This window comes from Pseudozyma flocculosa (genome assembly GCF_000417875.1).
Source record: "Pseudozyma flocculosa PF-1 unplaced genomic scaffold scaffold00009, whole genome shotgun sequence".
Classification (NCBI taxonomy): domain Eukaryota; kingdom Fungi; phylum Basidiomycota; class Ustilaginomycetes; order Ustilaginales; family Ustilaginaceae; genus Pseudozyma; species Pseudozyma flocculosa.
This window is the reverse complement of record NW_006920877.1, coordinates 365060-379314: the sequence shown is the minus strand read 5'-3', so window position 1 is coordinate 379314 and position 14255 is coordinate 365060. Positions and strand designations below refer to the sequence as shown.

Genomic DNA, 14255 nt, shown 5'->3' with positions numbered 1-14255 from the left:
GCCTTGGCAAAGGAGAGAAAGAGCAGTCGCCAGCATCGACACCGAAGGATCATGTGATTGACGGGACCAAGGCTCAGCCCCGAACGCCACCAACAGCATTTTGCGAGTCACACACCCCTCGCCGGCGGTCATAGACCCCTTTTCATTGGACACATTCCGGTGCACCTTTGTTCCCTGCCACTTCGGGATAGGCCGGGCGGGGAGTGCGGATCTCATTCCGCTCGCCCCGAATGCATCGCCCCGTGCAACGGCATGCCTCGGTCGTGCGCCACAGCGTCCGGTTCACTACAGCATGTAGGATGGGCGGCCCAATAGCATCGCAGAACGCGGCGCGCTGGAGGGAACAGACCGAGTGCCTCGGGGCGCGGCAGGACAAGCCAAAAACTGCATGCCGTTGGAGTGCTGGACGTTACCTGGCAGCCCGCCCCGCGATCTTTGCAGCGAGGTCGCCCGCGAGACAACCATCGGCGGCCATCAAGAGGAGACGCTCGTCCAGTCCGCCTTATCATCCCTTGCACCCTTCGACGCCCTTGCTGCGCCATTACAGCGACCACCACTTATTCGATCTCATCGACGACGACAGCAGATTGCGATGAGGCCGTTCAAACACCTCAGCGCTGCCCTCATCGGCTTCGCTGTGGTTTTCTGCTGCTGCTGCCGAGGAAGCGGTGCGGCCGACGAGGAGCGCGTGGTTCTCGACGCCATCAGGCGGTACCTGCTCAGCGACGAAGAATATCCCGCCCACGCGATCACCGATCTTAGCGACGAAGCGGGGAGGGCCGGAGACGACATGGTGGCAGGCTGGAGAGCCCAAGAGGCTGCAATCCTCGCCCATTACGGCGACGCTCCCTTCGAGCAGCAGCTCACCGCAAGCCCGAGCAACAGGCTGGACGACACCGGAGCGGGCCAACTACCGGCCTTTGCGGGCATCGATCCAGCGTACAGCGACCAACAACCTCATCGCACCGCTGAGCCCTCTGAGCCTTTTCCGGTCGACCAGACTCTGCCTTACCGCCAACCCGACCCATCCAATGTCGAGCAATCTCATGACTATCCTTCTCCCAGCCCCGAGGATGGCGAGCACGACCAGCGTGGACTGCACGTCGGCGCGCTCGACGACGCCGCCGAGCGCGAGCGCCTTTTCGGGCATGCCTCGATCGGTGCCTACCAGTCAGCGCACAGCCTCTCGGTGCCCGGCCTGCATCGCGCCTGGTATGCCACCGAGGAGCAGCGGGATGTCTTCCTCGAAGCCTACAAGGCACGCCTTCGAGCGGACCTGGCCATGCAACCCGATCTGCTGCGATATGTCGACCAGATCGTGTTCGTCAAAGGCTACTGGGAGTCGAGCAGCATTACCGGCGTCACTGCCTCGCTCGGGCCCCTTTTCGACAAGGTGCGCAAGTCGCTCGCCTATGGCCAGGCTTCCATCTATGGCTCGCTCGACAAGAGGCTTGATCTGGGCGACTTTGCCTTCACAGCCGCCATCAGACGGGGCAAGCGCGATAGTATTCGGCTCATCGCGCCCGTCGTGGCCTTTGACAGCGCGTTCAAGGCTCGCGACATCGTCTCGAAGGACATCCTCACCCTGAACAGCGGTCACTGAGCCGCTCGTACTTGTTTCCCTCTCCCTCGCATCCCATCACCGTACGCTCGGCAAGTGCCGCGCAGCGCGAAGATGAAAGCGTGCCCCGTCCGCGATCTGTAGAAGACGTTGCCTGTCCTGCGCCGTATTTCGCTCTGTGATGTGACCAGGCTGACTGTGGGCTCTCTGTTTGGTCAGGCGATGCGCGAGACGGGCAAGCTTGCGCAGATATCCGCTGCCAGCCTCGAGACTCAAGATCGTGATGTCCTGCACCAGGACCTCCCCGACTGTCTAGAAGCCAGGGACAGCCTTGATCTGCACCTCTCCCTCAGGACTGACCAGGATGCAAACCTGCAGCAGGTTCTCAGGCTGTGTCAGCAATGGAGTAAAAAGGACCAGGTCCCCAGGACGGCCAACACCCATGCCTGCTTCCTCAAGCTCAAGGATGGTGCCATCAATGTGTCCATCCTGCCAGACATGTACTGCCCTGGTGTTCCTGTGAGCATTGCAAGAGCCTGACAAGATGGCAAGCTCATTGAAACACTCTCCCTGGTCCTGCTTGGGGTTCCAGCCAGTGAGGGCTCCAATCAGTGGTAAAGCCATCTATTGAAGCTGGCAAACAGAGAGGGAGAGGCAGAGCTGGACAAGGCTGGCTCTGCATGCAGATGGACAGGCTCAGCTCAGCATGGGTACCACATATTGCAAGCATGCACCTTTGATGTTGGCTGACTATGCCAGCTGTTGGACCAGGCACTGCCAACACTGTGGCACACATCCCAGGTCTGCCTGCATTGGTTGCAGCAGCACTTGTGGCGATGCCTCCACTTTGGTGTCTAGGAGTGGCAACACCACGCTGCCCCACCACCTCTTCCTGCTTGCTATGAGAGGCTGTGTTGGCAATCATGGTACAGGACCAGATGATCTCTTGGCCAGATGCTGTCAAGCCTTTGACAAAGGCCACAGCATGTGATCGCCTGATGATCTTTTGACCCTCAAGCCTGAGGGGACCGTCAACACATTCCATGCCAGCCTAGTCTTCAACAAGTGGGCAAAGGATGTCAAAGGGGCCGGCGACAGCCTTGATCTGCACATCTGCCTCAGAAGCGATCAGGATGCTAGCCTTCAGCAGTACTTTGATCTCAGACGGCAGTGGACAATAAAGGGCCGGCTACCCAGGAAGACAGGGACGTATGCCTGCTTCGTCCAGCTCATCGACCAGAACGTGCAGGTGCTGCTACTACCCAAAACATACTGTCCCGGGATGTCTGTGCCTCTGGCACAGGCACAAAGGGACGGTGACCTGCTGGTGACGCTCTCCCTGGTCCTGCTGGGGGTCCAGGCCAGGGAGAGCGTCAATGGGTGGTACGGATTCCTGCTGCACCTGGCCAGCAGGGAAGGAGGTCCAGAGCTGGCCCAGCACCAGGGCTGGCTCGACACATGGGTGGACCGGCTCGTCAAGGAGAAGGAGGTCATCGGAACGATGAAGTTTCCTGGTCGGCTGGCCGAAGTCAATCGCATGATCAGTCAAGCACTGTCTGGAGCCGGCACACCTTTGCGTGAGTCCATGTGCACTGGCTGATGTTTTAGCGTCAACGGCGCTGATGTTTTAGCGTCAACGGCACTGACACTTCACCTCCCTTCTCCTCCCTGCCTGCAGCCAATCCTCCTCCGACAATCGAGGGAGGAAACCCAGCTCGACTCCCCTGCTCGTGCGTAACGTACGGATGCGGGGGAAAGCTGGTGGACCCCTTCACCAAGAATCGCCACCTGGACGAGGACCACAACAACAGCTTTGCGGGCGAAAGATCCAACAAGCGCCGTGGCGAGGTTACCGAGGAGAACAAGAAGGACAACGACATGCAGTGCTTCTGTGCTAATTGCCAGGGTTCACTGGTATCCTTCAGCACATTCTACAGGCACGGAGCGCATCACTCACCCGACAAGCCGGCCCGCAAGCCGAAGCCTTCCGACAAGCCGTGCTGGTGCCGGACTTACAGGTGTAACGGCGCGGTCCAGCCCAAAAGCACACGCTATTACCACAGCAAGGCGGACAACCTTGGAGGACCCCCAGGCCAGTACGTCAAGGGCAAGGGTTGGACGCGCGAGCTGGACGACAAGCCGAAGCCCAAGCCGAAGCGTCGCAAACACGAGAGGGACTAGGCGACGAGTACTCCCAGAGTCCCACAATCATCCGGGCCTGTTCTGTATCAGTCCAGTCGAAATGATCGAGCTTGTTTGACTCCGTGTATTCACGATTGTATCGGTTCAACAGGCCCACTAGGATACGCGCTGACAGAGCGAGCTCGCCCTCAATGCCGCTTCATCTCCTCGCGCAGCTCCTCGCCTATTGCGATGTACTCTGGCAGCACCTCTGGGTTGGCCAGCGTTGCGAGGTTGATGGTCGAGAGTGGGGCACCGTTGATGACTGCGGGTGGCCGATGCGGACGAGGGGGATGGGTCAGTCTTCGGCCGACGTGTGACGAGCGTCTCTGCGCCTCTGCGACTATGCCCCGGTGCGCGGCACTCACGTTTCTTTACGGGCACCTCGATCCTCTTGCCGTTCAACGTCTTGGGGCAGCCCGTGACCTTGCGCACAAACTTGGGACAGTGCCTCGCGCTCCGCTTGGCGCGGATCAGGCCGACGAGCTGCTTAACGAGCTTGGCAAACTCGTCGGGCGAGGCGTCGGCGGGGCAGCCGGGCTGGAGGACGAGGAAGAGGACCACGACCTCGTCGTCGCCCTTGGCCGTCTTGAGCGCCACGACAAGCGAGTCGGCGATGCACGACGTCACGTCCTGCGATTCGGCCGCTTCCAGCAGCTCGTAGATCTCGCTCGAGCCAAAGCGGATGCCGCCTGCGGGGTTCAAGGGGGAAGGAGGCAGAGCAGGTCAGCAGGGCGGCGGCGGCGGCGGCGGCGGATACAGCAAGCCCCGGGGACACTCACCGGGGTTGAGGATGCCGTCCGACCGGCCGAGCATGACGAGGCCGCCGTGCTCCGAGAGCGAAACGAAATCGCCGTGGTACCACACGCCGGGGAACTGGGCGTAGTAGCTGTCAAAGTACTTGGACTCGGGCTGCTTCCAGAAGCCGAGCGGCTGCGCTGGGAAGGGCCGCTTGCAGACCAGGTCGCCCTCGCGCCCGACGGGCACCGGCTCGCCCGCGTCGTCAAACACGTCCATGTCGAGGCCGAGGTTGCGCGCCTGAATCTCGCCCGCCCGCACCGGGAGCGCCACGTTGTGGCCTGCAAACAGCGAGCACAGGTCGGTGCCGCCCGTCACGGAGCCGATGAGGATGTCTGCGCCGATCTTTTCCAGGATGAACGGGTAGAGCTCGGCGCGGAGGGGGGAGCCCGTCGAGAGGATCTGTGGGGGAGGATTGCCAGAGGAGCGCGGTCGTCAGTTGGCGGTGCCGGAGTCGGATGTGCTCGGCACCCTCCGCGTCTCGGCGGCTCACCTGTCGGACCTTGAGCTGGTGGTGCTCGCGGGGCACGTAACCGCTCTTCTCCAGCGCGCCCAGGTAGGCGGCCGAGGTGCCAAACGTGGTGACGCCGTGCTTTTCCGCCAGGTCCCACAGCACGCTGGCGGGCTTCAGGGGTGACCCGTCGTAGAGGACGATGGTGCAGCCCGAGACGAGCCCGGCGATCAGGAAATTCCACATCATCCAGCCGGTCGTCGTGTGCTGGAAAAAGACGTCGGTCTCGCGCAGGCCGCCGTGGATGAGGTGCTCCTTGGCGAGCTGGATGAGCATCCCGCCAGCGCGGTGGGTGATGGCCTTGGGCTTGCCCGTCGTGCCCGAGGAAAAGAGGATCCAGAGCGGGTGGTTGAAATCGAGCTGCTCAAACGCGATCGAGTCGTCGCCCTCGCCCTCGGCCAGGAAGGCGTCCCAGGTGGCCCAGCCCTCGGCGGCCTCGGGGAGCGCCGCGTCGGCAACGTACGGCACCACGATGACGCCCTCGAGGCGCTGCTCGTCCGGCGAGCGGCCCTCTTCGAGCCCCTCGACGACGGCGCGCAGCTTGGCGACGTGGTCGTGGACCTTGCCGTTGTAGCGCACGGCGTTGACGCTGAAAATGACCTTGGGCCGGACGGTGCGCAGCCGCTCGAGGACCCCCTCTGGCCCGAAGTCGGCGGCAGCGCTGGTCCACACGGCGCCAATGGAGCTAGCGGCGAGAAAGGCGACGAGGTTCTCGATGTTGTTGGCCGAGTACGAGGCGACGCAGTCATTGACCGCGACGCCGCGGGCCCGCAGCGCGCGGGCGGCGCGTGCGACGGCCGTGTTGAGCTGGGCGTAGGTGATGGAGCGCTCGTCGAGCTTGCCCGTGACCGTGTCGACCTCGGTCGACTGGACGACGGCGACGCGCTGCGAGTGGCGGAAGCGCAGCAGGTTCTCTGCAAAGTTGAGCCTGGCGCCGGGGAACCACTTTGGCGGAGGGTAGATGGGCGCATCGTCGTCGATGGCCCTGTCGGCGCGCTGCGAGGCGACGATGCCCGTGTGATCCCAGACGGCGCTCCAGAACTGGTCGAGGTGGTCGCAGCTCCATCGCCATAGTTGGTGGTAGTCTTGCAGGTCGAGGTTGTAGCGCTGGTTGACGACGGCGCGGAAGTCGTCCATCGAGTTGGACTCGCCGGCCGGCGGCGACCAGACGAGGGAGCCCTGCAGCTGCTGCGGTTGTGTCATGGCGCGGTCGGGTGGGAGGGTGAAGGGGTGAGCGAGGTGGTGGGGAGGACGAGAAGGCGGCTTCGGACGGCGAGCGCCGCCTTGCTTGTCTTTTCAGGGCGGGCCAGGGAGCCCAGCAGATCTTCTGACCACGCACCACCCGGCGGCGGGATCAAAGCAAGTCAAAGTCTTAGTCTCTGTGCTGGGGCAACGGCGGGTGCAGCGTACCTTTCCCCACACGGCCAACGGCGAGCAGAGGGGGCCACAGCAGCTAGTGTACGAGGCTGTAGCCGGTCGGCTGAAGCGGGGATCCCGGCAACTCGAGGGCCCGCACCCCGACGCCAAGCCGGGCAGGCCTGGCAGGCCTGTCGAGCGGGGTGGTGTTGGTCTCGAGCTGGCGTCGGCCGGATCCGAATCGTGCTCCCGGGCCCCCACGCCTTGGCTCGGCGAGATGCCGAAGCGAGAAGGAAGAAAACGTGGCTCGCCCGCTGGAATTTCCAGCCCGTTGCCGGCCTCTCCGTGCGTTCTCTTGTGGGCCAGCCGGCCTCCTCTTTCGAGTCAGGCAGGTCGACAGGAAGCCTTGCCTGGGCTGGCAGGCCACGCCAGGCAAGGCTAGGGCGCGGGCGTGCATGACGAGCTGTTGACTTTCTTCTCGCGGCTGCTTTCCGGACACCACCACCGCCGCCTCACCACCCTATACCGCCCCGCCACGCCCCGCCCCGCCACGCCATGTCGACCCAGGCCAAGGACACCGCGCCATCGCCGCTGCCCAAGGTGGCCAAGCAGCTCATCGTGTTCGACTTTGACTGGTGAGTGAGGCGCTCGCGCCAGCTACACAGCCTCGCCCGCTTTTGCGCTGACGGCGACCCTCGCTCTGTCCTCGACATCGTCCCCACGCCGCACGCTCCCAGGTCCCTCGCCGACCAGGACACGGATCGGTACGTGCACGAGGTCCTCTCGCCGCGGCTGCGCGCCAAGCTCAAGCAGCTCAAGTCGAGCGTCCAGTTCACCGACCTCTGCTCCCAGCTCCTCGTCGAGCTGCACGAGGTCGAGGGCAAGTCCAAGGACGATGTCCTCAACGCCCTCCGCATGCTCCCCATGCACCCGGGCATGATGCGCGGCGTCAAGGCCCTCAAGCAGAGCGCCAACGTCGACACCACCTTCTTCCTCCTGAGCAACTCGAACCAGGTCTACATCGACACGATCCTCGAGGTGAGCGCCGCAGTACGGTGGATGGCCTCCTTCGACGTGACTGCTGACGCTTTCCCGCTCCCCCGCCTCCGCCGCCGCACAGCACCATAACCTCCTTCCACCTGCGTTCGAGCTCTTCACCGAGATTGTCACCAACCCGGCCACGTGGTCGCCCAGCGGTTGCCTGCAGCTCTCCCGACGCATCCCCGCCTCGTCGCCCAACCAGCACGCCTGCTCCGTCGGCTGCTCGCCAAACATGTGCAAGGGCGACGAGCTCGAGGCCTTCCTGTCGCGCCACGGCGGCCGCCAGGCCTTCGACCGCATCATCTACGTCGGCGACGGCGGAAACGACTACTGCCCCGTCCTCCGCCTCGGCGCCAACGACCTCGCCCTCGTCCGACGCTACCGCGGCCTCGAGACCCGCATCGCCCGCGAGGGAAACGTCAAGGCGGGCATCCGATACTGGGCTGGCGCGTGGGAGGTCGAGGGCATCCTCGGCGAGCTCAGGGGAGAGCCTCGCCTGGCCTGATCTGAGAAACAGCAGGCCAGCGGTCGGTCGGCGGTCGGCCGGCGCTAGACTCCGCTCGCTAGACGGCGGTCACGACACAGAACATTGATAATAGAAGCGGCTCGGCATCATACCCACAGCTCGGACGGCATGCGGAAGAGGGCTTTCACGACGACGAGCGATTAACGGTACAGCGATGGCGGTGCAGTTCCCGGAACAGACAAAGCAATGGTCCCTGGCCGAAGCCCCTCATAGCAACAGAGAGGCGAAGCTGGCCGCCGCTGCCACCGTCGCCAGCAGCGCTGCCAGGCCGGCCGGTGCCGGCAGCGCGCCGTTGGCATCGCCCGTCGTCGCCGGATTCGACGGGATGGGCAGCGGCGTCGACTTGCTCGATATCGCCGGCACGCCCGAGATGCCGCTCTGCGCCGTCAGAAGCGGGCTGTATGTCGAGGGTCCCCCGGCCGAGGTCGGAGCGACGCCGATCGATGCCGTCGCGGAGGCGTTGACGAACGCGTACGTCGCCGAAGTGGCGACGGGCACGCTCACGAGCGAGTTGGGCAGCACCGACGCCACCGTCGTCGCGTGCTCGCGCAGGAAGGCGCTGACGCTCTCTTCGGGCTCGGGCGCAAAGATCGTCGCCGGATCCGTGGCGTCGGCAGGCTGGCGCAGCGGGTAGAGTCCAATCTTGGGCGGCTCCTTGCCGTTGAGACCGATGCTATAGACCGAGTAGACGGCTCGCAGGAACGGCGTGCCAAGCACCCAGTCGACGCCGTCGGTGCCCGGCTCGACGGCCGCAGGCCAGGCAAAGCACAGCTGCGGCTGGCTGCTCGCTGGCCCGATGATGTAGTCGTCCGGCAGCAGCGTGATGTTGCGGCCACCAAAGGAAAAGTGCATCCGATCGCGCGTGTCGCACGGCACCACGAAGCGACCCCCGCCGACGTGGCGGGCATTGGTGATGTGCCGGAAGATGGCCTCGACCCCGGCGGGCGGACCGACGATCGACGACGTGCCCGTGTCGAGCAGGGCCAAGGGGTCGGCGCCGACGGCGGGGAATGTCGGCTTCAGCTGCGCGCTCTGCCCTGCCGCGCCCGCATCCGTCAGGCGCAGAGTCCACGAGACGTAGGCTCCCAGCGCCTGCTCGTCGAAGTTGTAGCTGCTGCTGGCGGGCAGGGCCGTGTTGCCCGAGGGAAAGGGGACGACATCGTGCCACTCGATCTGAGCGCGGTCCGCGGGCTGCGGCAGCACCCTCGGGTCGACGGCGCCAAACGTGATGCGGCCGCCATCGCGGGCGAGCGAGATACCAAACAGCGGGTAGGACAGATCGCTGCCCTGCAGCAGCGAGAAGGCGAGTGGGCTGTCCTTGGCAGGACCGAGCTGGTCGTCAAAGGCGGCCAGGCTGCGCGCAATCACGCTGCCCCGCGGGAAGCCGAAGCCCATCACGCCCGATATGCCCTGCTCGGTGAGCGTGACATTGGTACGGTTGACCAGGGCAAAGAGCTGGTCGGTGACGCCGAGGTCGCTGATGGTGAAGTTTTCCGAGGCGATGAGGCCCGAGGCGGCGGTGCCGTCGTCGTAGGCGATGCGGAACGGCACCTGCCTCGATGCGCTCGCTGCCGCCTGCCTCTTGGCGTACGCGATGCGTCGACCGCCCGTGCCGTCATACAGCTGGCCGTCCTGGCCGCGAGACGATGACGACGACGAGCCACCGACGTCGCCACGGCTGCTCGATACGTTGACGCTTTGCCCTTCGACGAGGCTTAGATTGAGCGGACGGTAGGACAAGCTGCGGCCCTCGTCGAACTTGAGGACTTCGCCGCTGCGGCACTGCTGCGACTGGCAGCCCGCAGAGACGATCCAGAGGTCGCTGGATCCCGTATCGAGCTGAACAAAGACGCGCTGCGCCGGATTGGAAGACACGTTGAGCGGAAGGTTGTATGCACTGCCGATGAAGCCGAGCATCTGGAGCTTGTCGTGGGGATTGGACGATGAGTCTTGGGGACCCTGGACGGCCTGGCGGCGGCGCAGGTGGGCCAGTCGCTGCTGCTGCACCTGCGCATGATCGAAATGGTCCCCTCCGAGGTGGCCGTAGACGTCGGACGCTGGCGGCGGCGGCCTCAGCTCTGCCGATCGGAGGCTCTCTGCTGGGGCTTCGTGTGCGGGATCGAAGTAGGTCGGCGCGTGGTCCGGAGCTGCGGCTGCCAAGTTGGCCCAGCCGGCGACGACGACGCAGGCTGCGACCAGTACGATGCGCTGCGCCAGCATGGTCGCTTCGTGCCGCAGGGTGTAACTCTGTCACGGCCAGCCGGAGAGTCGTTGATCGAGCTCCTGCAAAATCGAGTCGGGTAGTCGCGAGCTGCGCTTCTCGTTATGGCGGTCAGCCTTTCTGCCGCGGCGCGGGACGTGGACAGCGTGCGCCGACGGGCAGAGTTGGCCTTTCGGGTCGGCGGAGGCGTTGGCGGTGGTAGTGGCGGTGGTGGCGATGATGGCAGAGCAGCGAGCGCATGGCGGTGGTGGGGCAGAGGCTGGGGGGTTGAGTTGCAGTCTGTAGCTCAGAGGAGTCGCTGGCGGAACGAGGCCGGCCAGCCAACCAGGCAGGCCAGGGTCCTCTGGTCGTCGGTTCTTTGGCCGCGATGAGCGCAACCTGCAGCGGGAAGCCGGCCACGGCCCTGCTTCTGCCTGGGTTTGCAGGCTTGTGGGCCTGGCCCTTTTCGCGCTCAATTTACGAGGCGGTTTCCATCGACCGACTTCTGGGCGCACCCTCGTCGGCCTCCGCCTCGGGGTCGTCATACTACCGCTCGTCGCGGCCTCACTCCGGTCGGGCCTTCCGGGCTTCAATCAAACGTCGGCCGGTTCGGTCGGGGTGCAGGGACGGGCGTTGCGCTCTTCGTCGTCGGATCTGCCGTGGGCTTGTCTCGGCGGCTTCCGCGAGAGACGGCATCAGGGGATGTCGCCGGCGACGCCGACGACGACGCCAAGCATGCTCGACAAGTCCCTCCCGCGCTGCCGATCGGGACGTCACCGACTCGCCTTCTATTTGCGAGCCATCAGCGCCAGCTCAACAACGTCGCGGCAATCCCGAAGATACGCCAGGATGGCACCACGGCGGACCACATGCGCCGCTTTGCCGAAACACCACCGCGGCGCGCTCTGCTTCTGCCTGGAGAGAGGTAGGTAAACACCGGAGGCGTGGAATGCGAGCTAAGTGTTACTCTCTCACGGCGATCAACCTGTAGGCCGCTGGGGCTCCACGCCTTCCTTTTACGGCCGCTCCCCATTTCTCGCCCTGCAACGGCCCCAGGCCCTACTGCGAGCCCCGACTGGCCAGGACATCCCGCGGCAAGGTCCATGCCGCTACTGCCAGATCTCGAGGCCCTAGCCAGGCATGACATCTCATCGAGCTCGTCTTTCGATGGTATCAGTACCTAGAGCGCGCCGTGCCTGGGCCTGCAATCGCAAAGTGCTTGGCACCGGCAACCAATAACGGTCTCGCGAGCCGGGCCTGTCCAGTGGCGGGCTCGAGCGTCTAAGGCGCCACTTTGATACGGTATGTCGCCGCGACCGCTGCGTCCGCCCGGCCCAGCCTGACCTGGCGAGGTCGAGCTCTCCTCTCTAGCGACAGACGGGCAAAGGAACGCCAACGAGGCACCGCCTGCCAAGCCTCTACCGTATCCGTGGCATTCGACCTTGGCCTCGTCTTCGCCATCCGCAGGTGCGAAAACTCTTTCGCTGCGGCCGTCCGGCTGACGGCAGAGAACCCCAGCTCAGCAGCTGCAGCAGCAGCGGCGGCGGCGGCAGCGGGGGTCCGCGCATCCTTTTGGCACCAACGCGCCCTTTTGTGCCACGCACCCGCCGGGGTTGCAAAAGCAGGCAGACAGGGCTCCCTCCCGTCGCTCGACCGTTGGTTTCCGACGTGCGCGCGCGCGGTATACGGCCCGACGCAACGGCGACGCTCCGCCGATGCGATGTCGATCCTCGGCGTCTCCGCTGCTCCTGCCTCGGCACCACGACCATTGACGCATTATTGGACTCGTCGTGGACCTCGGTCGATCATCGCCAGGCTCGAGCTTTGCTCCTCCTTCGTTCGCACCGGCCTCCCGATGCGAGATCTACTTCGTCGGGGCACGAAGCATAGGGCAACGTGCCCTGAAACAGAAGATCGATGACTGCCGCCACCTCACGAAGAGCAGGCCCCCTGGTCGATCTCACGAGGGACGTGAGAGCTCACGCCCTCTATCTATGTATCTGCTCGCCATTGTTCGGCAGGTCCAAGCATGACCGGCAGCTTCCTTTTACACTCTCCTCCGCACGCATCCCCGGCGCTTTTCCGCGCCATCGACACGGACGCGAGCCACCACGAACAGGGCCGTTGAATGGGCTACAGCAGGTCGACCATGAGCACACATGGGGGGCGTACAAAGAGGGGCCGTGGCGAGCGGCCACCTAGCCTGCACCTCAGCCTCGAGGAGGTGTGCCGCCGATCGAGCTGCGATGCGACCTTCTTTCTTCTTCAAAGAGGCAGACGTGTCTGGGCCGCGGAACAGCGCTCGCTGCTCGCTGCTCGCCGCTCTGTGAGCTGCCAGGGCGGTCCCTGGGCTCGCAGGGCGGCGGCCGCCTTGCTTGCTCCCGCGACCCTGACAGACCAGAGCACTGTCCGCCTGCTGGCTTCAGCCGCAGTGCCTTCAGCTACACATGTGTACGGATGGAAGGTGTGGACGGGCCCTGTCATCAAGTGTCGAGAGGGGGCTGGTTCGCTGCCTGAACGATGGCACATTTCAGCAGCAGCGGCGGTCCTGGACCTGCAGCAACATCCGATGCTGAGGCGGCCCACCGACATGCTGGACGAGAGTGCGACACTACCCCTCTCTCGCTCACTTCTCCTTTGAACGCACCGGCACCGTACTGTACCTACCTTTCACCGCTCAGCCGGTGGCCAGGGAGCAGGCAGTTCGTGCCATCGGCTACGGATCACCCTAGGTCGCAGCGCGGCCCTAGTCGGTCCCCCCCTCTCCCTAGCGTCATTTCCATCTGTCGGCTTGACTTCGGCAGCGCACCGTCGCGCAGCCCGACGATCGACGGCGTCCGACACGAACGTCGACGTCGAGCCATCATCGCGGATGCCTGCCCATCCGACGAGTGAGCTTTGCCACACATCTCGGCGGCTACGCTGGACTTCGGTGTACGCCTGACAAGCGCCGTGCAGGTGGCTTCGCGAAGACAAGCTGGCCCGCTGGCCCCGGCGCGCGGCTCGTACACTACGTACAGTACCGTGAGTGCGTAGCGGGGCGGCCAGGTACGGCCTGGCTAGAGCCATGTCGCGGGCTCATCGATCGGCTCGGCCTGCTCGACTTTTCACCGCGGCCAGAAAGACGGGCTAGTCGTCGCGGTCTAGGTACCGCTCTTCGCCGTCGGTGCGCTTGCGACCCGCGGCAAAGCCGCCAAGCAAGCTGGCCTAGAACAGTCGACGGTCGACGGTCGTCCCATGTCGCAGCAGGGTACGGTGTTTCCGTCTTGACTTTGCCTTTCTGTCAGAGCCCTCCAAGCGAGAGCCATCGCTGTGGACACATCCATACACCACCTAGTGGCCTCGCTCGTCGTCGAGATGCTCGCCGTACGGTATCGAAGAGATGGCGTGCTGCCACCGCCGGCAGAAGGGGAGGATCCGGTCTGCCCTGGCCTGGCCCGCAGCATCTCCTTGGCCTCGAGAGCGTCGGGCCAGGCCAGCCAGCTCCTCTGCCCGCCAAGAAGGCTTGAGCCAGCCCCTGCCGATGCGACGCTGAAACTTCCTGCTCGCCCTCTTTTTGGCGGCCCTGTTCTGAACGAGCCAACTGGCCTGCCAAGCCGTACGCACGCGTGCGAAGCCAACCTGGCTTTTACTCGTTTATTCCGCACAACGGGGATCGTGATGCGCGGCCTTGAATTTGCTATTGAGGATTTGTATTCGACGCGTGCGGTCGGGGAAGGAAATCGTTTCGGCAAGCCACGCACCCTGCCTGCCTGCTGGCCTCGCACGCACGCAGGCAGGAGCACGCAGCTAGGCCTGCCTGGCCGTCTGCCTGCCGGCCTGTTGTTTCGAAAGCACCAGCAGGCAGGCAGGCAGGCTGTGAGAAGCAAAGGCACGACCAAGGCAGGGCCCTGGCCGCGGTTTGGCTCCTGCGGCCCCCTCGCCTGCCTGCCTGCCTGCCTGCCTGCCTGCCTGCGCCTCACCCCCCTCTCCTGGCCTGCTGCCTCTCTGGCCAACCCTCTTTCTCAGCGGAGCGCACGAGGCCAAGCCAACCGGAACCTCGACCTCATTCTCAGCCTGGCTTGGGCAGCAGCGCGGAACA

At 64.7% G+C, this 14255-nt stretch overlaps 5 protein-coding genes across 5 annotated transcripts; 3 read left to right on the top strand and 2 right to left on the bottom strand.

The window, feature by feature from the left end:
* Window positions 1–592: 592 nt before the first annotated feature.
* PFL1_03084 (uncharacterized protein) lies at window positions 593–1603 on the top strand (the record flags this gene model as incomplete). Its single annotated transcript, XM_007880600.1, has 2 exons — window positions 593–1360; window positions 1394–1603. The coding sequence occupies 2 exons, from the start codon at window positions 593–595 to the stop codon at window positions 1601–1603; spliced, it is 978 nt and encodes a 325-aa protein (XP_007878791.1).
* A 1836-nt stretch (window positions 1604–3439) lies between these two features.
* On the top strand, window positions 3440–3742 carry PFL1_03083 (uncharacterized protein; the record flags this gene model as incomplete). The annotated part of the gene is made up of 1 exon (XM_007880599.1): window positions 3440–3742. One exon carries the CDS (start codon window positions 3440–3442, stop codon window positions 3740–3742), a length of 303 nt encoding a protein of 100 aa, XP_007878790.1.
* Window positions 3743–3891: 149 nt separating this feature from the next.
* PFL1_03082 (uncharacterized protein) lies at window positions 3892–6254 on the bottom strand (the record flags this gene model as incomplete). The annotated part of the gene is made up of 4 exons (XM_007880598.1): window positions 3892–4007; window positions 4111–4434; window positions 4525–4942; window positions 5034–6254. The coding sequence occupies 4 exons, from the start codon at window positions 6252–6254 to the stop codon at window positions 3892–3894; spliced, it is 2079 nt and encodes a 692-aa protein (XP_007878789.1).
* Window positions 6255–6962: 708 nt separating this feature from the next.
* Window positions 6963–7953, top strand: PFL1_03081 (uncharacterized protein; the record flags this gene model as incomplete). Its single annotated transcript, XM_007880597.1, has 3 exons — window positions 6963–7042; window positions 7145–7445; window positions 7528–7953. 3 exons carry the CDS (start codon window positions 6963–6965, stop codon window positions 7951–7953), a joined length of 807 nt encoding a protein of 268 aa, XP_007878788.1.
* A 228-nt stretch (window positions 7954–8181) lies between these two features.
* On the bottom strand, window positions 8182–10194 carry PFL1_03080 (uncharacterized protein; the record flags this gene model as incomplete). Its single annotated transcript, XM_007880596.1, has 1 exon — window positions 8182–10194. One exon carries the CDS (start codon window positions 10192–10194, stop codon window positions 8182–8184), a length of 2013 nt encoding a protein of 670 aa, XP_007878787.1.
* Between the last annotated feature and the right edge of the window lie 4061 nt (window positions 10195–14255).